Genomic DNA, 23,274 nt, shown 5'->3' with positions numbered 1-23,274 from the left:
TGAGCTGAAAGTTTCCAGCCAGCCCATGCCTCTGCCTGGTCTTCCAGCACTAGTCTGTCCCCACTACTCATTCCTTGCCGTCCCACTGACTCCTCCTCTGCCTGGTCTCCCAGCACTGTCCCCACTACACTACTCATTCCTTGCCCTCCCCCTGACTCCTCCTCTGCCTGTCCTCCCAGCACTGCCCCCACTACTCCCTCCCTGCCCTCCTCCTGACTCCCCTCTGCCTGGTCTCCTGACACTGTCCTCACTACCAATCTGGCTGCTTGCTTATCAAAATACTGTAGGGGCCCCCTGGTGAGACAATGCCCACCCCCTGGCGACACAATACCCGACCCTTGGCGACACAATGCCAGCCCCCCTGGTGATGCAATGCCCGGCCCCTAGCGACGCAAGGCCCCCTATATTTTATATTTCTCCCTGAAATGATTTTTCAAAAGTAGGTAACCCTGCTATCACTTTGAGCATGCGTAAATAATTTGTTTTGGTCATGGACCCCTAACCTGCAGCAACCTTGCCAACATCAAGAGGCACGCCAGGGTACATAGGCACACAGTTTGGGAACCACTGTAATAACTGTAACTGTTTCAGTCCCAGCCCCATAACTCTGCCATTCACATCATCACAGTGCTGCCCCTCTGCATAGATGCCACAGCTGATGGCAGTTTGCAGAGCCTGGTATGAGGGGCCACAGTAACGCAGGGTTGCCGACCCTCTCGGAATTACCGGGAGGATACCGAAAATCGGGTCCTCCTCCCGGCCCCCCGGAAAGGTGGGCAACCCTCCCGGATTCCGGGGGGCCCCCACGCCACCCCCCGATTGCGGCGTCTTCCCCATACTTTTGGATTGAAATCCGTCAATCCGCGGGTCTCAGAGGGGGCGGAGCTAAAATCGTGACATTTTAGCCACGCCCACTCCACGGAGATCCGTGTATTGGGGGGTTTTACCATCCTGGGGCCCCCGAACTGCAGCTGGAAGTCTCCTCTCCGGGCTTCTCCCGGAGAGGAGACATAAAAAGTCGGCAACCCTGCAGTAACGTGATTCACAGCATGTGGCCCCTTCCAATTATGCTGCAGAAATAAATGGACCATTTAAGGGTTGTCTACTCAGAATTCAGAAGCCTCCCTCGCTCCCCAGGAGAAAGGACAATGGACCTTATTTAGGTCTGTTCGCAAGTGCCGCTTGTTCGCACAGGGTACGATGTTTCTTCTATGCGTATGCTCATTTCTGCACGTGTGCATGTTGCGTGTAGCCATGGCGAACAGATTGCTCGCCGGACTCCCCCACTACCATATGGGAATGCCCAGCGGTTCATGGGCGTTCTCATGCTAATGAGGCATGACGGACAGGCGGGGGGCCGGCAGCTGACTTCACCGGATTTCAGCTGTGTCCCTACTTCAGCCTCCATTCGCAAGGCGGGGTTTGGTGGACGCGCAAGGCTGCAAATTTGCAGCCTTGCTAACCAACCAGAATAACCCCCAATATGCAATAGGCTAGAAAGAGATACTGGGGATTACACTGCACGGTGCAGAACTGGAGCAGATAACGGCCCATACAGCTACACAGTCATACATGCTGGTTCCGCATCTGCCGCGTGTTACAGAGAGCTGCAGCATCAATACAGCATCGGCCAAGGCTCAATCCATCACATAAACAGGTTCTTCCCATCGCGGCCGTATTTCAGTGTGATCTGACGGCTAAAGCCAGGCATTCCCTGTAACTGGCATGTGTAAAGGGTGATACCAGCAAGGCTTATAAATCATTCCAGATAGCAGCAACTCGGGTTATAGCTGCAGGGGAAATCCCTTTCTGAGCGATATCTTCTATCATATCCTCTAGTACTGTGTATGGGGCTCATGATTCTGAGTCATACACGTGTATGAAGGCAGCGATAGCCATAGATTTCTGCTATAATCGCAGAGACTATACAGCGTCTTTAGAAGCATCAGTTCCATGCTAGGTGCTGATTGGGTTATGGTCCATTAGATCTACAATGTCTAACCTTGACACTCCACCTGTTGTTGAACTACACATCCCACCATGCCCTGCATCAGTTTCAACATGGCCAAATAGTAAAATAGTAGCAGGGCATGCTGGGATGTGTAGTTCAACAACAGCTGGAGTGTCAAGGTTAGCCATCACTGGTCTAGGTTGACCGGGTCAAAAGGTAGACAGTCAAAAGATCGACATGGAAAAGGTCGACATGCATTTTCCATTTTTTTTGTGTGTCTATGTCGACATAGGTCGGTATTGACACCATCTAAGTGTACCGCGCCCCCCCCTGCTTCGGGCATGGGGCCTCGCTGCGCTCATCACACTATTCTATTCTCCCACCATGCCTTAGTGGAAGGTAGGGTATAAAATACTGTTAAAAAGGGTATAAAATTTGTAAAAAAAAATATCATGTCGACCTTTTGACCATGTCGACCAACAGTGGTCAACCTTCTAACTGTTGACCTAGACATTGTATATCTTATGACTGCATAACGCTGATTGTCCATGGTAGTAACGCCTCAACCACTTCAGTGACACCAGCCACATGCCCGACACACCCCCAGCACTAACACATACCTCCCAACAGTCCCGATTTCAGCGGGACAGTCCCGATTTCAGCGGGACAGTCCCGATTATCAGGGCCTGTCCCGCTGTCCCACCCGCGGGCGGCAGTGTCCCGCGGTGAGGGGGGGCTGTTGGGAGTCCCCCCTGTTGGCTGCTAAGCAGCGGGGAATAAACGCTGTGCGCATGCGCACAGCGTCTATTCCCGCAGCCAGGGGGCTGGGGGCATGGCTAGAGGCTCATAGAGCCTCTGGGTCATGCCCCCATAGTGGCAAAATGGGGGCGTGGCCTCGCGGGAGAGCCGAGAGTATAGGCCACGCCCCTAAATTTCCGGCGCGCGGCAGCTGCATCCCGCATCGAGCTCGGCAGAAGTTGGGAGGTATGCTAACATACCACGCCCATAAGATGGACCATGTCCATGCACCTGTCTATCCACTTCCCATGCCATACCATACATCACAATCGCAGTGGGGATTCTGTGCGTACAGTGCATACTGCGGTATGTGTGCGCCATACAAGCTGTTTTGGGGTTTTGTATATGCGCAGTGACAAAATAATCCTTGAACTCTGTGACATCACGTGGGACTGACTCAGTCAATGGAAGAAGCAACATCTGTCTTCTCTGGTTTATTGTAACCAGCTAAATATTAGTTTATTTTGGGGATTGGCAATATCTGGAAGACGCTCCACATTCCTGCTGTAAGACCCTGGAGCCAACCTGTCACGTGACGCGTGCACACCAACCTGCCCAAGGGCTAAAGGAGGACACAGCAACATCTATAATTGCTGATTTGGCAGTTCAGACAGCACTCACAAAGGGTCTTTCCTAATCGCAGAGTATGGGGTGTGCCGTGCGTTCCAGTCTCCCCATCTACCTGCCAAATGCATACAAGCCTGATTTGGGAACTGTGCCAAGGGAAATGCGCTCTGCAAGCCTCGTGTGGGATTGTGGGCCCGGGTTATACCTGCCAACTCTCCCATATGAGGCTCCCAAATCTCAGATGTCCTTCCCAGCCACCCGAAGAGTAATTCAGTGTCCTGCCGCTGCTTGCCAGCTGCCCAATTGTAGGTTGTGATCCCAGGTGCAAAAATTAAATTTGAGCCCCCACTCCTCCACCCCAACGCAAGTTCACAATATGCAACATGGCAGAGTGTGACAGGGGGAGGTAGAGTGTGACAGGGAAAAACATTGGGTGAAATGGAGAGGCAGAGTGTGGCAGGGAAAAACAGTGGGTGGTAGGAAAAACAGTGGGTGACAGAGAAAACACTGGGTGACAGGAAGAGGCAGGGGTTGATGGGGAGAGGCAGTGACACAGGGAGAAGCAGAGTGTCACAGGGAGAGGCAGAGTATGACAGCGAAAACAGTGGATGATAGGGAGAGGCAGAGTGTAAATCAGTGGGTAACAGGGGGAGGCAGAGTGTGACAGGGAAAAACAGGGTAATGGGAAGAGGCAGAGTTTTACAGGGAAAACAGTGGGTCACAGGGAGAGACAGATTGACAGGGAAAATAGTGGGTGAGAGGGAGAGGCAGAGTGTGACAGAGAAAACAGTGGGTGATGGAGAGGCAGAGTGTGACAGGGAGAAGCAGAGTGTGACAGGGAGAAACAGTGGGTGACAGGGAGAAGCAGAGTGTGACAGAAAAACAGTGGGTGACAGGGGGAGGCAGAGTGTGACAGGGAAAACAGTGGGTGACAGAAAGAGGGCCCTTTCATCCTCAGGGTTAGTACAGCTACAATAAAACCCCTCCACTGGTTAAGTAACTGGGCTTGTTGTAAGGCATCTGCTGGACTCTGCTACATCTTTACACCTGTGCACACTTATTTCCAATCGTCTAGTTACGCTGTCCTCAGTGGTGACTTACTTGCGCCAACATATGTATTTCAGCAAATATTCCGAAACGTCTAAAAAAGCTCCCAGTGTTTGTGCTGCAATTTCCCAACAATGTAAACACATCTGGCTCCTCCACTCAACGGCAGCCAGGAGCAGCGAGGGATAATCGGTCACAACTTCTCCGCCCCAAAATTCCTTATTCACAGCACAATCTTCTTGTCACTCACAAGCCGAACAATGGATGTAAATATGATCTGGGGATTATTACACATGTGGTTGTATTGATAGTTTAGGAGCGCTCCCCTGTCTTGTCTCCTGTTTATTTGGGCTGACAAGATGACAATAAAGGATGTCTACACATGGCTAATTGCAAATCGTCCCCTCGGGGGAAAGTCTTTGTGTATAGGAAGGAACGTACAGTAGTTTGGTAGCGGCCCCCAGCAGCCATCAGTTGTCTAGGATAAGCAGACAGTTGTTTTCCCATTGGCTTACTGACTGACAGCATACTTGTAGTAACAGGCAGGAGGTGAAGCAGAGGGTTCTGTAAAGGCTGCTGTAACAGAGATCATTGTCAGTGCCATCTCTAACGTTAGGATCTGGGGGGGGAGGGGCGGGTCACCAAGGAATCTGCCTATCACAAAACTGAGGATGTCTATTTTTTTACATGGGGACAAAGACACGCCTTACCAGCTTTGGCCACGCCCCTTCAGTACCTGGGCCCATGACTGTTCTCTGCAGCCCGAGTGCTAAACTTTGCTCTGTTGCAGGAAGCCACGCTCATTATGGCGCACAATTCTAATTTTTACGTTTTAATGTGAGGTAGTGTGACTATAAATACGTTTGTACATTAATTTTTGGTGACATGAAGGGATTTAAGGAAATAAACCAACCCCAACATATATTAGAGCCAACTACAGTATAAGCTTATCCATTATTCACCTCACAAAAGAGGCAATCTGTACCTCACACCTCAGGAATATGTCAACTGAGCGGGAGTAAATACAGATAGACAGGTTTATTTTAACACCCAAAAGGTAGTTGGGGTATATTATATGGCATGGGTCTTCAAACTGTGGCCCTCCAGATGTTGTGAAACTACAAATCCCAGCATGCCTTGCCACAGTTTTGCTATAAGGGAGTGTTAAAACTGTGGCAAGGCATGCTGGGATTTGTAGTTTCACAACATCTGGAGGGCCACAGTTTGAAGGCCCATGTAATATATGGCATAAATAGCCCTGTTGTAAATGCTAGAGAAATGATATCGTTCAGACACGTCTGTTGACAAAATGGCTGCCTTGGCTCTGTGTAGGAGACAAGTGCACTGTAGTGAGGGTCACCTGACAAGCGTGTGGTTATTTGAAGCCTGTGTATTTTTCAATGTGACATATGAAACTATTCAAAGTATTTCTTTTTCATGCCAAGCACGGTATTATTGTATTTTTAGGCAATATCCCTGCTTTGTGCGACTGACAGATTACTAAGAGTTATGTGGAGAAACAGCCTCATGCATTTATTTATCTTCCATTTTCCCATATTCGCTCTGAGGAAATTGGGACTTTCTGTTTCCAGTTTTTGCTAAAGAGCACAAGAGATTGCAATACTGAACCATTCACTTACAATGTGCTCAGAAGCCCCTTGTTTGGGTTGGGATCGTTGGGTTGACCACAACTAGGTCGACACCATAAGGTCGACATGCAGCAAGGCCGACGTGGGTTAAGGTCGACATGACATTAGGTCGACACAAGCATTTGGTCGACATGGGGTTTTTCACAGTTTTTTTACCCGAATGTCAACACAGTCGACATGGACACAGTTTGAAGTGCACCGCATACCCTCGATTCGCTCGCAATGCTTCAGGCACGGGGCCTCGCTTCGCTCTGCACACTACTTTATTCTCCCACCACGCTGCATGTCGACCTAGTTGTTGTAGACCTAATGACCCTTGTTTATACAGAATGGTCTCCCCCTCCCTTGTTGCAGGGTGCAGGGCATTGGGGTGAGGGATCACAGGCTGCTGCTGCAGCACAGCCTCTCTCCCCAGCTCAGCACATGCTGCTCAGTGCCGTATGCTGAGCTGGAGTAAGAGACAGCTGCAGCAGCAACCAGTCCCCTCTCATCTCGTTTATTTTTTGGGCCCTACGGGGGCGTGGCCATGCCCCCTCCATTTTATCGGGCCCGGCCAACCTGTCCACACCCCTGGTACAGAGCCAAAGGGGGCCAGTATCCTACAGGGGCAAATGCAGGATTTCTGGAGGGGGGTTTCCAGATTATTGATTTCAGAGCCCATGCAGGATGCATCATTATCATGTAACAAGTTATAGGGGCGTATTCAATTCCCTATTCAATTGCGGTCGTTTTTTCCGGGTTGGGATCATTTGGTCTACAGCAGGGGTGGGGAACCTCAGGCCCGGGGGCCATATGCGGCCCCCGTAGCCGTTCTGAGTGGCCCGCCCACCCGATCGGCGGCTTTGCCGGGAGTCAAGTACAGGGGAATTCTTGCAAGAGGTCGGTAGTTCTCGCGAGATTCCTCTTAATCAACAGCAGCCGGAGACTGTTAGTCCTAGTCAGCGGCAGCCGCCGGAGCGTGGGACAGCTGCAGCAGGACAATTTGTAAGAGACATTTTTACATATGGCCCCCGAAGGCTTTTTCCCCCATACAAACGGCCCTTGGCACAAAAAAGGTTCCCCACCCCTGGTCTACAGCATGATGGTCTACAGTCATTAGGTCCACACCATTAGTTCGACATGGGAAAAGGTTAACATTGTTCTATGTCGACATGGGAAAAGGTCAACATGGTTCTAGGTCAAAAGGTCATTAGTTCGACAGGTCGTTAGTTCGACGGATCATTAGTCTATGTCGACAGTCAAAAGGTCGACATGGGGTTTTTCACTGTTTTTTGACCTGAATGTCAACACAGTCGACATGGACATAGTTTCAAGTGTACCACATCCCCTCGCATCGCTCGCTATGCGTCGGGCACGGTGCCTCACTGCGCTCTGCACACTATTTTATTCTCCCACCACGCCCTAGTGGATGGTAGGGCATGAAATACCGCCTGTCGGCACATGTCGGCTCTAAAAACAGTGAAAAACCCCATGTCGACCTAGACATTGTTGAACTAACGACCTGTTCAACTAACGACCTGTCGAACTAATGACCTTTCGACCTAGAACTATGTCGACCTTTTCCTATGTCGACCATCATGCTGTAGACCAAATGACCGTATCCCGTTTTTTCCACCGATGCAGTTTCCCTTTGCTAATCCACGTATTCGTGGAGAGAGATCACATCCTACATGCCACACTCCTGGAATGGCCGACCAGCTCCCAGGAGATGGCCGCCTGGGAGACTTGCCCACTCTCCTGGAAGTCTCCTGACCGGTGCCACCCTCCTCCATCTCCTCTGCAAAGTTGGCAGATCGGGGGGTCCAATGATGCAATTCGCACAGAATTGTGTCACCATGGTCCCGCCCCCTTTCCCTCAATGCCGTTAATAACTGGCATTGACTGGAGAGGGCGAGACTGTGCGAAGCAATCACGTGACCACACCCCCTGCCCCACCTATATATTGACATTTGCATATACCATGCCCCTCAATGTTGGCAAGTGTGGATAACTTGCCAACCAATCATCATCTTGCTGTCATTTTACAGGCTGTGCTTGAACAATGACAGGAGCTGACCAGTTACTTTATGTCTCTCTGAGCCCTCATCTCTGATGTTAGGTTTGCTCACGTGGGAAAAAAGGGTTCCTAATAAGGAAACTGTTCTGACAGTCCTTCAGCACAGGAAATACAGCACTCAGGGTCACAGTGACCGTCTCCCATACTGTATCGGCATCTGTCCAGAACATGTCAGAGAACTTCAATAGACATTGGTAGAAGTAGGATGTGCCGCAGTATAAACTTCCACACACATTACCGCACTAGTGTACATTAAAGAGCCGGAAGCCGACTATATACAAATACTGTTCTGTAGTAACAGCGAGGACTGGTAAGCTAGAGACGTGAGGTTATAGGGTATATACACACTCATTTAATAAGGTATTTCTATACAGGGCCGCCATCAAGGGGCGGTGGGATGGGACTGCAGGGACTCCATTCCCAGGCAGCCTATACCTGGATTGGTGCCAGGCTGATAACTCATTGTAGTTGGTGCATGGGCAGGGACACTGGATCCAGATCAGTACCAGTTACACTGTGCTACAATGGGCAACCCTTGGAGAGCTGATATGCTGCTGGTTAATGTAGTCCAGACAGCGGAGCTTCCTAACTGCAGATGGTGACTGTAACCAACCGCTGCGCTTGCTGCCTGGTAATATGCAGCAGTGGGAGCCAATGAGAGTTATTCCTGGCAGTAGGGTGGTGGCATGGGGGTTCCCTGAGTGCACTAAAAGTGGGGCCTCGTGGTGGTGGGGGGCCCCTAAGCTGCTAAAGATGGACCCAACAGTCTCTCTCCTATGGTAACTGCTCCTATGGTAACTGGTACAAGTTTCCATAATGCGACTGACGGTGGAGACGGTGCACCAGGCGGTATTACTGCATGCGCACAGGTGGGTGTCTCTGTTCTTGCACATTCATACGCACAGATGTACAGGTGTCATAAAGTCAGGTGACCTCCAGAAGACATTAACATGGACACTGCCACGTCTGGCTCAGAATTAGCCCCTATTCAATAAAAGTTTTGAGCACATCAATCATTTGTGCCCATGTTCCCCCAACCCCTATATCTCATCTTTGGGCCCATGTTCTCCAGGCCGCTATATCTCCCCTTAGGGCCCATGTTATCCTAACCCCCTATATCTCACCTTTGGGCCCATGTTCCCCCGACCCCTATATTTCTCCTTTGGGCCCTTGATCCATATACAGTATCTCCCATTTGGCGCCATGTGCCATTGACCCCTATATGTCCTTTTTGCCCATGTTCTCCTGGCTCCTATATCTCCCCTTTGGGCCCATGTTCCCCTGACCCCTGTATCTCCCGTTTGGGCCCATGTTCCCCTGACCCCTGTATCTCCTGTTTGGGCCCATGTTCCCCTGACCCCTGTATCTCCCATTTGGGCCCATGTTCCCCTGACCCCTGTTTGGGCCCATGTTCCCCTGACCCCTGTATCTCCTGTTTGGGCCCATGTTCCCCTGACCCCTGTATCTCCTGTTTGGGCCCATGTTCCCCTGACCCCTGTATCTCCTGTTTGGGCCCATGTTCTCCTGACCCCTGTATCTCCCGTTTGGGCCCATGTTCCCCTGACCCCTGTATTTCCCGTTTGGGCCCATGTTCCCCTGACCCCTGTATCTCCCGTTTGGTCCCATGTTCCCCTGACCCCTTATATAATATCTCTCCTTTTCCCTATTCCACAACATAAGCGTTACTTGCAATGTTGTTGTACTCTGTAATATTCCAATGGTGCAATGCATGACACTGAGGATTCTATCTTACACTGTGTTATGCATTATGCTATCATACATGGTGTATGTACTTTTGTGTACAGTATTGTACTGAATATCTGCACATAAGATTCATCTCACTAAGGAGGCATCTGTTGTCTGGCGAATACTGTTGTGGTGCAGTCACTGTAATGCTGGGTACACACCAGGACGACTAGGGCACGATTCTGTCAATTTAGATCCAATTCCGACCGGTTGTATGCAGATTGTATGTACTATCGTGTGTTTTTGACATTTATTTGATCCGATTCCGATCAAATGCGCGTTCACGCCGCTCGTTTGGTCGCATCTTTGGTCCTACGTGCTGCAGGTAGGATCCGTCAATCCCAGGCCGACCGACCGTCAATCGTATGCAGATCGTGAGTGTTTTTTGCCGCCTCCGTCGTCCGTCCGTCGGTGCGTCCGTCGTTTGATCCAGCCTATTTGAGTGGCATTTCCTAAACACTCCCCCGGCGCCATGTTTTTCCACATAGCAAACAGCGCTGGCGCAGCAGTTGGACTCTCCTTCTTGTCTCATCTCCCAGAACAACAACCTGGTATGTTTGCACTCCCAATGCTCTTCTATGCATGCCCACTGTTGCCACCAATGTATATAGTGTGTATAAAGCACTGGTTTGGCAACCGTGCACCCGACCATGTCACTGTTTTTTTTGGGTGGGCCCCATGTCTGTGTGTATACATATAACCAATGTCCACCATTGCAGTATTCCAAGCACTCCTCTCTGCTAGGCCCCATTCACCTGTGTGTGTGTGTTTGTGTATATATAGATATATATACATAAACCATTGTCCACCATTGCAGTATTCCAAGCACTCCTCTCTGCTAGGCCCCATTCACCTGTGTGTGTGTGTTTGTGTATATATAGATATATATACATAAACCATTGTCCACCATTGCAGTATTCCAAGCACTCCTCTCTGCTAGGCCCCATTCACCTGTGTGTGTGTGTTTGTGTATATATAGATATATATACATAAACCATTGTCCACCATTGCAGTATTCCATGCACTCCTCTCTGCTAGGCCCCATTCACCTGTGTGTGTGAATAGCAATCTGCACAATAAAATGTATAGTGGTTTTCATAAAAGTTTATTAACATTTTAAATACTTAAAACATAAGAACTAGGTAAACTGGTAACTATAACTATAAAAATTTAAATATGAAACAAAACATGGGTATAACTATAACAACTAAAATGGTTTTATCTTTTTACAGTCCCAATGTCCAACGCAAAGGAACAAGAGTTTTTGGAAGGGTTTATTGAAAAATATCGTACACACGAATGCCTGTGGAGAACCAAATCCAAGGAGTATTCAAACAAAATTAAAAGAAACCAAGCCTTGGAGGAGTTGGCACGCTACAGTCTTCCATTTCACCCAGAGGCCAATGTTGAATGGGTGAGGAAACGCATCCAGAATATGCGCACGGTGTTCTTAAAGGAACACAAGAAGATGGAGGCTGCAAAGAAGTCTGGTGCTGGAGTCGACGAGATGTATCAAACATCGCTCTGGTACTATGACCGGTTGACATTCACCCTCAGCCAGGAGTCGATGAGGACAGGAGTAGTCCTTATGGTCGAACAGGAAAACCAAGAAGTCGCGGCGCAGGAGGAGGAGGAGAATTCGCAGTCTGCATCGGTGAGTCTATTTTTTTGGCTATCTAATTGATTCCTCCTGCCAATCCACAGCGCCCTCCCCATTAAAGTAGGCCATGTACTCTTCCCTCACCTGTTTGGCTCGTGCACTCCCTGTGTAGCGTTGTGTTGGGGTTTGCAAGGAGGATATCTGCACTACCTCCTCTGGCAGTTCTTGGTCTTCTTGGAGTGCTGTGCCTGTAGCCCTTTGCTGTGTGGCTTTTCTGCGGAGCAAATTGTGCAGGACACAGCACGCCGTGACAACCCAGTCAATTTTGTCCACCCTCAGGTTAATGGCAGTGTGAAAAATGCGAAACCGGCTTGCCAGGATGCCAAAAGCATTTTCCACAACACGCCGTGCCCTGGATAGCCTGTAGTTAAAGATCCTTTTGTCATGGTTCAGGCCCCTTTGCGCATATGGCTTCATGACATGCTCGTGCAGGCCAAAAGCCTCGTCAGCCACAAAAACAAAGTTAAGCCCCTGTTTAGTTTCCTGGACAGACGGCAAGTGAAGGGTGTTCGCTATGAGCCTTTCGTAGAACTTTGTGTCCTTGAAAGTGCCACCATCCGATGCACGGCCATTCCTTCCTACATCCAGGAAGATAAACTCATAGTTGGCATTCACCACAGCCATTAGTACAATGCTAAAATAGCCCTTGTAATTAAAATAGTAGGAACCACTATTGATAGGCTGGGCTATGCGGACATGTTTGCCATCAATGGCTCCACCGCAATTTGGGAAGTTCCATCGCTGTTCAAACTCCTCTGCGATGACTTTCCATTCATTCACGCTGGTAGGGAACTGAAATTAGAAGTAAATAGAATTGATTAGTAAACATGTTCAATTTTTTTACAGCTTGGTGACTACCCACCTGCAACCCCAGACCTATCTGTCCTATCTGATAATGCATGCACATCTAACGAAGTTCCTACTCCGGCACGCACTCCGCCACCCACCCTGGAACCCACTCCACCACTCCCCCGTGCCAAAAAAATGCGTGGCAAAGGAAAAAAAGGAGAAGCAGCGGCACATGAAGAATTTATGATGCGGGCACATCAAGTCCTGCAAAGAAACCCGGACAAACATGACAACTACTTCACTTATGTGGCAGAGTGTGTTCGCAACATGGCTCCTGACCAGCAACTTACTTTTGAAAAGTTATGCATGGAGTTGGTGTATAATGGCAGTTTAGGGTATCTCAACAGTGGCACTAAAATAGTTGGCATTGGTAGTGCACCAGACACACCACTGTCATTAGAATCACCAGTGCCTACTCCGCCTGCCACCGTAGCAGGCCAGTCGAGCACAATTCCAACACATACCCAGTCAACACCTACACAGCCTTCTCAACCCCCCCAGTACCGTCAATTCTACAGTTCTTTACTGATAGAAGATCCAGAGTGTCCTGTTTTTGAGGATCTGTCTTAAAAAATAGGCTACTTTATCATTTACCATCGACATGGTCTCAGCTGCAGGTATGTGATGGCCACTGCTCACATGGCGTATGGCGCACATCAATGGGGCCGGGACCATTGCATCTGCGCCATGCGCCATGTGGGCCGCAGCCTTTACATATCTGCAGCAGACATCCTCTGCCACACAAGGGCCACAGTGTGTATTTTTGTTTATTTATATGCTGCTACCTGTACCTGCATTACCAGAGGGAGAACAGGATTCTCCTCAATCTGGATAGCAAACTCCATTTATTGCCCTTTTTTCTTTGCCAATAGTATGGGGTACTGTGCGGCAGACATGGTCTCGGCTGCAGGTATGTGATGGCCACTGCTCACATGGCGTATGGCGCACATCAATGGGGCGGGGGCCATTGCATCTGCGCCATGCGCCATGTGGGCCGCAGCCTTTACATATCTGCAGCAGACATCCTCTGCCGCACAGTACCTTATCCCTACTGTTGTAAGGGCATGTTCCAGAAGTTACCAGAGTGTCTTTTGTCTTGGTTTTCTACATATATGCTGCTACCTGTACCTGCATTACCAGAGGGAGAACAGGATTCTCCTCAATCTGGATAGCAAACTCCATTTATTGCCCTTTTTTCTTTGCCAATAGTATGGGGTACTGTGCCGAAGACATGGTCTCAGCTGCAGGTATGTGATGGCCACTGCTCACATGGTGTATGGCGCACATCAATGGGGCGGGGGCCATTGCATCTGCGCCATGCGCCATGTGGGCCGCAGCCTTTACATATCTGCAGCAGACATCCTCTGCCACACAGTACCTTATCCCTACTGTTGTAAGTGCCTGTTCCAGAAGTTACCAGAGTGTGTTTTTTGTTTTTTTATATGCTGCTACCTGTACCTGCATTACCAGAGGGAGAACAGGATTCTCCTCAATCTGGATAGCAAACTCCATTTATTGCCCTTTTGTCTTTACCAATAGTATGGGGTACTGTGCGGCAGACATGGTCTCAGCTGCAGGTATGTGATGGCCACTGCTCACATGGCGTATGGCGCACATCAATGGGGCCGGGACCATTGCATCTGCGCCATGCGCCATGTGGGCCGCAGCCTTTACTTATCTGCGGCAGACATCCTCTGCCACACAGTAGCCCGTACTTATTGGGAAAGTTTAAACTGGGTCATACATACTTAAATCTTTATATATAGTGTGTGTTTTTGTACAATATCTTTTATATATGGTATTATAATATATTTTTGTTGACACAATCTATTTACTATTTTACATGTTTTAACCATGAAAGGCCTAAAAAACCTGTTTCTGTCCTAGGCCTAAATTATAAATAAAAATATTTTGTTTGCACAATAAAGTGTACAGTGTATATTTCATCCTTACCTTGCAATACTGGTACTGCAGCACCTTCACAATGGCTTTGCAGGTCTCCGGGATGATGAGGCCCAAAGCTTGCGGGGAGATGAGGGATCCAAACTTTAGGTCAGCAAGAGACCGTCCTGTCGCCAGAAACCTCAGGGTGACCACCAGCCGTTCCTCAGCAGGGATAGCCATGCGATACTTGGTATCCTGCTTCTCGATGTGGGGAGTCACCAGACGCAGCAATTCCTGGAATGTGGCATCATCCATCCTCAAGAAGTTACGGAAATCGTCTGGGTTATTCTCCCTGATGTCCCTGAGCAGTGGCATGTGCGAACGAGTCTGACGCTGAAGTAGCCACTGCTTTGTCCAGCATGATCTTTCTCTCCTGCGCTGGGCTCTCTGACGCCTGAGCTTCAAAACTGCATAATAGAGCAGGTACTGTTGCTGGTGACTACCCATCACTGCATTCTCCATAGTGCAGGGTTAAAAGACACTTTGTAATGGCAGGCAAAACAAAGTAATGTGTAAATAGCTATGTCCAGCGTTCAGCAGGTATAAACCAAGCCTCACTAGTAACAAAGCAGAAATACACTGGTTTAAAATGGCTGCTGCTATTCCTATCCCCCTCTGCTAGTCCTCCCCCTCTGCTAGTCCAGCCCCTTCATTCAAATTTCAAAGGCCCATCTGACGACGGTCGCATGTGTTCTTGCAAAAAAAACAAAAACCAGCGATCCGACCGTCTTAACGACCATCGCGGGCGCATCGGGATCGGATCTAGATCGTTCCGCAAAAAAACACAATTTTTGCTAATCGTTTGCTGGGGACTGCCTGGGAGCTCCCGGGAAGTCCAAGGGAAATCGTTCCATGGTCGTCTATCGGTCGTGAACGACGGTGGTCGTCCTGGTGTGTACCCCACATAACACTCAGAGGGGGTTAAGCACTTTCTATGGTTCCTTTCCAGACATAACTTTCTCTGATCTGACAACAGCCAAGTCCAGGGATCTAGGCCCCGCAGCAGCTTGGAAGCGATCAGAGAACAATGCTCAGTGTTCCCCTGCTGGAATGGGTGGAGTTATGTAAATTCAGTCTGCTATGATAATGAGAGTGATGGTTATATATGTCTGTGATGGTGACTAGGGGATATAATAGACTTCACATAGACAATACCGGCCTCACAGCAGTTCCATGTAATACTTCCTTTGTATGCCCCCCATCTGGCACCTCTCTGTACACCCACTCCTGCTGCACTTATCCGTACTGTGTTCTCCTGTTCCTGGCATACAGTTGCCTTCACTTACAAGGGAGAATACAGACATTTCCCACCCTCTATCTCCCCCCTTAGAGCATGGCAATGTTTTGAAAGAAAGATCCAATCAGCCATCAGAAACTAGCATACAAAGGTACAAACATTGCAAACTCAAAATCACATGGAAAATCTAGGTACGGCCATCGGTGTGGTCACCATCGATGGTTGACATGGATAACAATATTGCAAGTGGCCAACAATGCATGCTATGCAATTGATGGCCATCGATGGTATCACCATACCTTTTCTTTTAACTAAATGGCCAATCAGAACATGAGGGCGGGGCTTCACTGGTGTCAGGTGAGAGCTATGGTCCATGTCCTGGCACCTTGGGGGGTAAAAGAGGTTCTTCAGAAATCCAAATCCACACAACGTTTTGTGGATTTGGAATGAACCAAAACTCTGACTTGGTACAAAACAAAAGCCAAATAAATTTTGGGGTTTTATCAATTATTATCGTTAATTTTTTTTTTTTATTGACTCTTAACCAAACCAAAAACTGAGTCCGAACCAAAAACACTTGAGCGTGGTTTTGCCAAAATCAAAACATGAATTAGAACCAAAACGAAAATCAAAACATGGCGTGTCCACATACATTTCCATACCTCCAAACTGTCCTGATTACAGCGGGACAGATCCAGTAATTGGCACTGCCCTGCTGTCCCACCTGTGCGCCATATTGTCCCATGGACAGAGAGGGGGTGTAGGTTGGGGGATCTAAAGACGGAATTTATTTATTTATTTATATATACCTATTACACAAGCCATACTTGCCAACTCTCCCGGAATGGCTGGAAGGCTGAAAAATGAGTCCCCCTCCCAGCCCACCGGGAAGGTGGGCAAGTCTCCCAAAGCCGCTGAACCAACCCTCCCAGAGCCGCTAGGGGGACATTTAAATAATGTTAATTGCGTAATTTCGCTTCATTTTAACCACAGCCCCTCCCTGCGGAGTTTGTGTGGATTTGGGACGGGGATTTGTAAAATCAGCCTTGTCCCCGCCCCACGACGTGCAGCATTGGGTCTCCTCTCCGTACTTCTCCCGGAGGGGCAGCTTTAAAAGTCACTAAGTATGAACCTCATACCTATATAGTAGGGCCGCAACTAGGGTGACAAGGGGGTATCATGTCCCGGGGTGCTAGAATTGATACCCATACATACAGGCCGGGCAGACCAAGTGCCCTGGGTCAAAATAATCCTACTTTGGCCCCTGCAGATAGCATGGGTGTGCGTTGTTAGGTCTACAACAACTAGGTCGACAAGCATTGGGTCGACACCACTAGGTCGACAGGCAGCAAGGTCGACAGGACACAAGCATAAGGTCGACATGGGCAAGGTTGACAGTCATAAGGTCGACATGGGGATTTACACTGTTTTTTTACCTGAATGTCAACACAGTCGACATGTACACAGTTTGAAGTGCACCGTGTCCCCTCGCATCGCTTGCTATGCTCGGCACACTATTTTATTCTCCCACCATGCCCTAGTGGATGGTAGGGCATGAAATACCGCCTGTCAGCACATGTCAGCTTAAAAAAACAGTGAAAAACCCCATGTCGACCTTATGCTTGTGTCGACCTAATGACCTGTCGACCTAGACCCATGTCGACCTTGTTGTCTGTCGACCTAGTGGTTGCTACCTAATGCTTGTCGACCTAGTTGTTGTAAACCTAATGACCGATAGCATTACCCAATCTATGCCACTGGTAAATGAAATAACATGCATTCCATAACCACCACAGCTGGGGCCGGAGTGCTGGTGTGTGTATTTCTCATCCAGCCTATTAAAACACAGTGAAGTGATTACATACAGCAGTTGGGACAGTTAAGGTGGACATACACACCAGATTTATCTTCAGATCTGTCTGGTTGGAACAAAAACATGGTTATGAATGAGAGCAAATGACAGTTGACCATTTGCTTGGAAATGCTGGAAAACTGACAAACTGTCACTCATCCATAACCATGTTTTTGTTTCAACCAGCCAGATCTGCAGATAAATCTTACTAGTGTATGGGCACCTTTAGGCAGAGATTCGCTCACTGGGAGTTGGGGAGATGACCCCCACTCCCTTAGCATTGTGAGTCTGTGGTCATTATCCTCTGCTGTTTGTATTCCCTGTATGGCAGCTTTACCAGGTCCAAAGATACATTAATTATGCTGTCTGCCACAGTCTAGTGCTAAGCTGTTGATGAACCACCCACTAAAAGAAAATTCTTCCCCCCCTGCCCTGCAGGACATTTTCATATCATCCCTAATAACCTGTGGCCACTGGTGGGGCGTAGTGATACCTGCTCCTGCTGACAGCATCACACAGATAACCAGTAACCACCAACCTCCATAAGTAGATTGCTGTGGTGCATACAGTAACTGCCAGGCGGAGAAGATATGTAATTATGTCATTACATTTCCTAAGCAGCGGCCTCAGGGGAATGTATTTACATGGAATCTGGTGAGAGGGTAACCGCAAATGTTACTGAGGTTTTACAGTTGCTACTTATTACTAAGGCCACAATATGCTCCTGGTGTATAATGAAGCTCTGGGAAACGTACATAATGGGAATCTTCTGTGTACACCTCCCATGACTAGAACAACAGGGGGGGGGACTGATTATTTTCTTTATATAATATAAATGTATATGGTATAATATACATATAAGGACCGCGGGACAGGGCTCACTGCTGCCCTGTGCTAGCCCCACCCCCATATAAGTGATGGCATGCAAGGGGGCGGGACTGATGGAGGAAGAAAATGAACAGTGGCTTGGAAGCTCCATGCAGCTCTGTACGCCGCAAAGATTTGAACTGGGGTTAAACAATCGTAATAAACAAAAAATACAGTATAATGGAGACAAGAGGGGGTGATTCTGTGTGTGTGTGTGTGGGGGGGGGGGGGGTGTTCAAACTGAAATCTAAATTGTAGTATAAGAATAAAGCAGCCAGTATTTTCCCTGCATAGAAACACAAGTCACCCAAATGTAACTATCTGCCCCACCTGCAGTGCAGCATGGTTTTGTCCATTAAAGGTGTTTGCTTTTGCAAGACAACCAGAATGACCCCCAATATGCGGTGCAGACAAATAAACAAACCAGAATGTAATCTGTAATCCACATTATGTCACGCAAATAGTAAATAAAGAGTACTATGGGGACTCTAAATAAACTGACTGAGAAAATATAAATATTATAAATCTGAAGTCAATCTGTTGGTTTTTATTCCTAAAGCTAAAAAAAAAATGCAATAACACATAATAAAAAGCAAATAAAATGAAAAATAATAAATAATAGAAAAAAAGACAAAGAAAGATAAAAAATAATAATAAAAATGATAAACATATATCTATAGTGTTCCCGCTAGGCTGTTTTAGCGGGGCTCTGTGCCCTGCCTGATTTTTAAATGGCAAAATGTGCCCTGCCCCTCTAGCAGCACCCCGCTAAAACAGCCTGGTGCCTGCCCGACTGCTTGCACGGGGAAGCCCAGCACCGCAGACGGCGATGCACGGCGCTTCCCCTTTAGTGACATCGGCGGCCTGGCCCGCCCACTTCAGTGACGTTGGTGGCCCACCCCGGCCCCTCTAGTGACGGCGGCGGCCCAGCCCCTCTAGTGATGTCGCCGGCCCGGGCACGCCCCTTTTGTGACGTCGGCGGCCCGGGAACGCCCACAAGTGTGATGTTGGCGGGCACTGACCGCTTCCCCGGTGCCCTGCCGGACCAAAACCCTAGAGAGAACACTATATATGAAGACCATATCCCCAAAAGGTCTCACCTAATTATTTAATGTTCCTTCCAGGAGATTTAAGTGAATGTCATCACAGTAAAAAGAGTGCAGTCTAGTTATTGTGAATCTACCTCCCACACCCCCCCCCCCATCACACTGTACAACAACACAGTTTGTGACCTTATGCAAGAGAGGGCTTAATCACGATGAGGTGTCATCTAAGAATCTGAGAGAGCTTCCCAATAATTATTTGTCTCTTGTAAGGTATGTGACAACAGGTAGGTATACTGCTACCTCTTTCACTAGTAAGGCAATATGTCAGTAACTGTGCTCCCAACACATTTCACAATGCCTGATTCTTAGAGAGGAAAGCTGTATCTAAGCATAATAAGCAAATCCTGACATGTAGAAAACATCCCAATCACCACATGAAGAGTGGAAAAATCAGCGCAGAGCAGAGCAGCCTCTCACTCCAGCTGCATTGTCATAGACAGTAAGCACTTCTATACAGCTGGGTGCCATAATAACACTTGTTTGCCAATGTCTCACGTGCTGATGTTGCTGGGCTCACTCGCCGGGATAAAAGGTTCCTTTTTATAGGTCTCTCTGATTCATCCAGCGCCATTTCCTCTGTACTGGAATCAGGATGCTGCTGCTGGCAGTCAGGTGCTAATATTAACCTCGCAGACACATCGGCCCTACTCAGCGCATTTCACTTGTTTTCCATGGGCCTTTCCTGCTTTGCATGATAACCTTGAGAAGCGACCATGAGATCCTTCTGGGTTATCACTTTCACTTGTGGGAGAACAATAACCTTGTCCCCTTCCCTGTGCTCTGTATGCTGATGCGTATACATAATGTGACAAGTAATCACATAGACTGGATAGAAATAGAGTCTGGTTCTTTATTTGCGGCAGGTATTCAAGGTAACAGCTTGGCAATTCTTCAGTTATAGAATAGCAGGTTTTCAACACCTAACGTAATCCCCACAATTCTGGCCTATCACCCAGCCGCTTTTAGGCATTGGAAGCACTGGACAAACATATAACAGGAAATAACAGGTGTTGTTAATTGGACAGCGATTCACAATACATCTTGGGAAAACCCGGAGTGGATCTCACTAGCCCTGCTGCCGCTACTTCTCTAAATCCTGGACTGGATCTTCCACACTCACCTCAAGTGGAAGTATGTTGTCCCTGCCACCAGTGTAGCAAATGAAATAAGTTAAAGCAACAGTAACAACCCATTATATGGAAATAAAATAAACATGCACGTGGGCCAATCTTATATTATGCGTGGTACCAGCTTCATGGCTGTATAACAGCACAAGATCAAAACATTTAAGCTTGCACACAGGCTTCAGTGGAGCAATTTTAAGGTATAGGGACACTGGGGAACTGGAAAGGGTCCCACAATTCTGGGGACTTTCGCACAGGGGTCAGTGGTGGTCACACAACCAGAACGGCAATCCTCTACCTGCCTCCAGCCAGATGGTGAATGCCTGTAAGCATGCTCATAGGTGGATGACTGGAGCTATCTACCAATCAGAGTGTTGTATTCTCTAACTAGCTTCCTCCTAGTCTGCAGCCAGACAGTTAATGGCTGTAAGCATGCTGATAGGTGGATGACCGGAGCTATCTACCAATCAGAGTGTTATATTCTCTAACTAGCTTCCTCCCAGCCTGCAGCCAGACAGTGAATGGCTGTACTTATGCTGATTGGTGAATGGATGGAGCTATCCACCAATCAGAGTGTTATATTCTCTAACTGCCTCCTAGCCTGTGAATGGCTGTCAGCTGGAGCTTATCACCCTATCAGTTATTGTAATTTAGGCTATAGAACATCCCACCCATTATATCTTTCTATTTTGCATTATGGGGTACATATATTAATTACTGTTAGCCTTGAAATAGGGTATCAGTGTAAACAATATGATTTTCGGGATTATTGTGGTTACACAAGCAGCAGTAACACAATTAGGCAATATCAGCATTGTTTTGGTTGTCATAGTTACCATGGAAATGTTGCACAATTGGATGCGTATGCACTGAATTGTGCAAAAATAACAGTTGAGTATTTCCTGTCCATACAGCATACCCTTACAGCAATATATCAGCCTAATAGCAGCACCACAAGCACAAATATACCCAAATATTTCTATATTAGATTCCTATATCAAATTCCTCATGTCATCGGTGTACTAACGATCCCGGAGGGTCAAATACTTCTCTAACAAAGGAATGTCATTTTAGATCAGTTTTATCAATATCTGAATGGAAATGAAACATACTATACATCCTTTAGCGCAGGGGTGGACAAACCGGTCCTCGAGATCTAGCAACGGTCCATGTTTTCCAGATCACCTAGCTGGTGCACAGCTGCAGTCATTACTGTCACATTTTCATACATGCTGCATTCATTCCTACTATAGATCCACAGGTGGCCTGACAAAAACATGAACAGATGGGATATCCAGAGGACAGGTTAGGTCACCCCTGCTTTAGTGTAATGGAAGTGAGTCTGCTGCGTTTACATGTAAGGGGTGCACCCATTGTAGAAGGCCATAGAAGAATACAGAACAAATGCTGTACATAGGAGGCAAGTTAAGCAACAATTGACTTTGTGTTGCCATTTACGTCATCGCAAAACCTGAAGAAAATATGAAATAATTCCACCTCTGTCAGCTACCCTTATTAGTAAAATAGAGGCGATGGCCTTTACTGCAGACGCAAGCAGAGACCAAAGGCGGCAACGACTCAATTTACCTACATAAAAGAGCACTATAAAGCGTAACCTGCTGGGATCCGGCATCGGACGTCCACTATAAGCCGGCTTGATAGACAAGACCTCTCGGTTGGGAACCGAGGAGCTGAAATACAGTAGGACCAAGATCTGGACATCTATCAAACCTCCCTGGTCTTTGCACCCAGCATGAGCGGCTTTGTAGAGTTTTAAAGAGAATTTAATTGCCCCATTCTCTTCACACTACGAGGCACAATTAGTTAGTTTAAGCTGACGAGCGGTGAAACGGCAGTAGACAAGTCAACACCGTTCACCATTCCTCCCATCATAAACACCATCATGGGTACCCGGCGATCCTGCAGGAATCTGATGATCTGAGTGCATGCCTGAGATATTTCAGGTGCACTCCTAACCTTTGCTTTCCAACCTTCCTGTTATGTTCGAGTTCTTCGTACTTCAACTCTTTGTTCTTTTTTTTTTTAAGTTTGTCTTGAGCCAGAACTTTCAGGAAGCTGTTTTCATCACCGACTACAATACTGCAATGCCACTCTTTACGGGCTTGAAATGTCCGGGGTAAAGGCCCTGGGCCAACGTTATCCTTGGCCGTAGCTTGCAGAGCGACAAGGGAAAAACGCTCTGCTCATTTTTTTTATTTGCAGAATATTTAAAAAAACATACATCTCACCGAGCATCGTATACAATATAGAGGCAGCTCATCCTCCTTTTAACAAATCTTGGAACGCGGATCATGGCAAAGTCTAGTAGAGTTGTTGAACACTTGGCCCTTTATTGGTGCTACTCAGTGGCTGTTGCTGCCTTTCTCTAGGCCGGAGATGGGAAACCTTTGGCCCTCCAGCTGTTTTTGAACTACACATCCCAGCATGCCCTGCTACAGTTTTGCTGTTTGGCCATACTGAAACTGTTGCAAGGCATGCAGGCCAATGGTTCTCTATCGCTGCTCTAGGCCAAGCATGTGGCTCCCAGAGCAGGAAGGGAGGTGAAGTTAGAAGATTAGATTGCTAAATATAACTAAATTCCTGAAACCATATAAAACATATTAACCATAAATCTAATCATCGCATATCTGAAAATGGTTTATATGTGCTGTACCTTTTTTTTTACAAAATGAAGGGCTTGTAAAAACAAATTAACTACTGCATTTTATGGGGTCCCTGATACTTCCATTTGCAATGTAGCATGTGCACTGCAGACCCCAGGAGCAAATGCAAATAGCCACACGCGCAGTCCCCCTCACCA

At 47.7% G+C, this 23,274-nt stretch overlaps 2 protein-coding genes across 7 annotated transcripts in view; one reads left to right on the top strand and one right to left on the bottom strand.

Moving 5' to 3' along the window:
* The window catches only part of ADAMTSL4 (ADAMTS like 4), a 190,146-nt gene that overhangs the window by 156,531 nt on the left and 10,341 nt on the right, over positions 1–23,274 (bottom strand). Inside the window, exon 1 of one of the 6 annotated variants that reach the window (XM_083167071.1) lies at positions 19,825–19,958. The exons of 4 other annotated variants lie outside the window; for them this stretch is intronic. The gene's annotated coding sequence lies outside the window, so the exon portion shown is untranslated. Of the gene's footprint in view, positions 1–19,824; positions 19,959–23,274 lie in introns of those variants that run through there. One more of the 6 variants, XM_083167070.1, reaches the window with a different exon arrangement.
* Positions 10,733–22,594, top strand: LOC146050251 (uncharacterized). The gene is made up of 3 exons (XM_083167180.1): positions 10,733–11,468; positions 12,321–12,515; positions 22,502–22,594. Exons 1-3 carry the CDS (start codon positions 11,052–11,054, stop codon positions 22,592–22,594), a joined length of 705 nt encoding a protein of 234 aa, XP_083023306.1. The 5' UTR covers positions 10,733–11,051.

This window comes from Crinia signifera, chromosome 12 (assembly GCF_055691185.1).
Source record: "Crinia signifera chromosome 12, ASM5569118v1, whole genome shotgun sequence".
NCBI lineage: Eukaryota > Metazoa > Chordata > Amphibia > Anura > Myobatrachidae > Crinia > Crinia signifera.
The sequence above is the reverse complement of the archived record's forward strand: the minus strand, read 5'-3'. Positions and strand labels throughout refer to the sequence as shown.

What these genes read in the sequence shown, in the direction of transcription:
- LOC146050251 (XM_083167180.1), top strand. Translation starts at nt 11,052, where the DNA reads ATGTCCAACGCAAAGGAACAAGAGTTTTTGGAAGGGTTTATTGAAAAA. An exon ending in AGAATTCGCAGTCTGCATCG is followed by an intron (nt 11,469 to 12,320) that starts GTGAGTCTATTT and finishes ATTTTTTTACAG; the next exon opens with CTTGGTGACTACCCACCTGC. An exon ending in ATGAAGAATTTATGATGCGG is followed by an intron (nt 12,516 to 22,501) that starts GCACATCAAGTC and finishes TTTTTTTTTAAG; the next exon opens with TTTGTCTTGAGCCAGAACTT.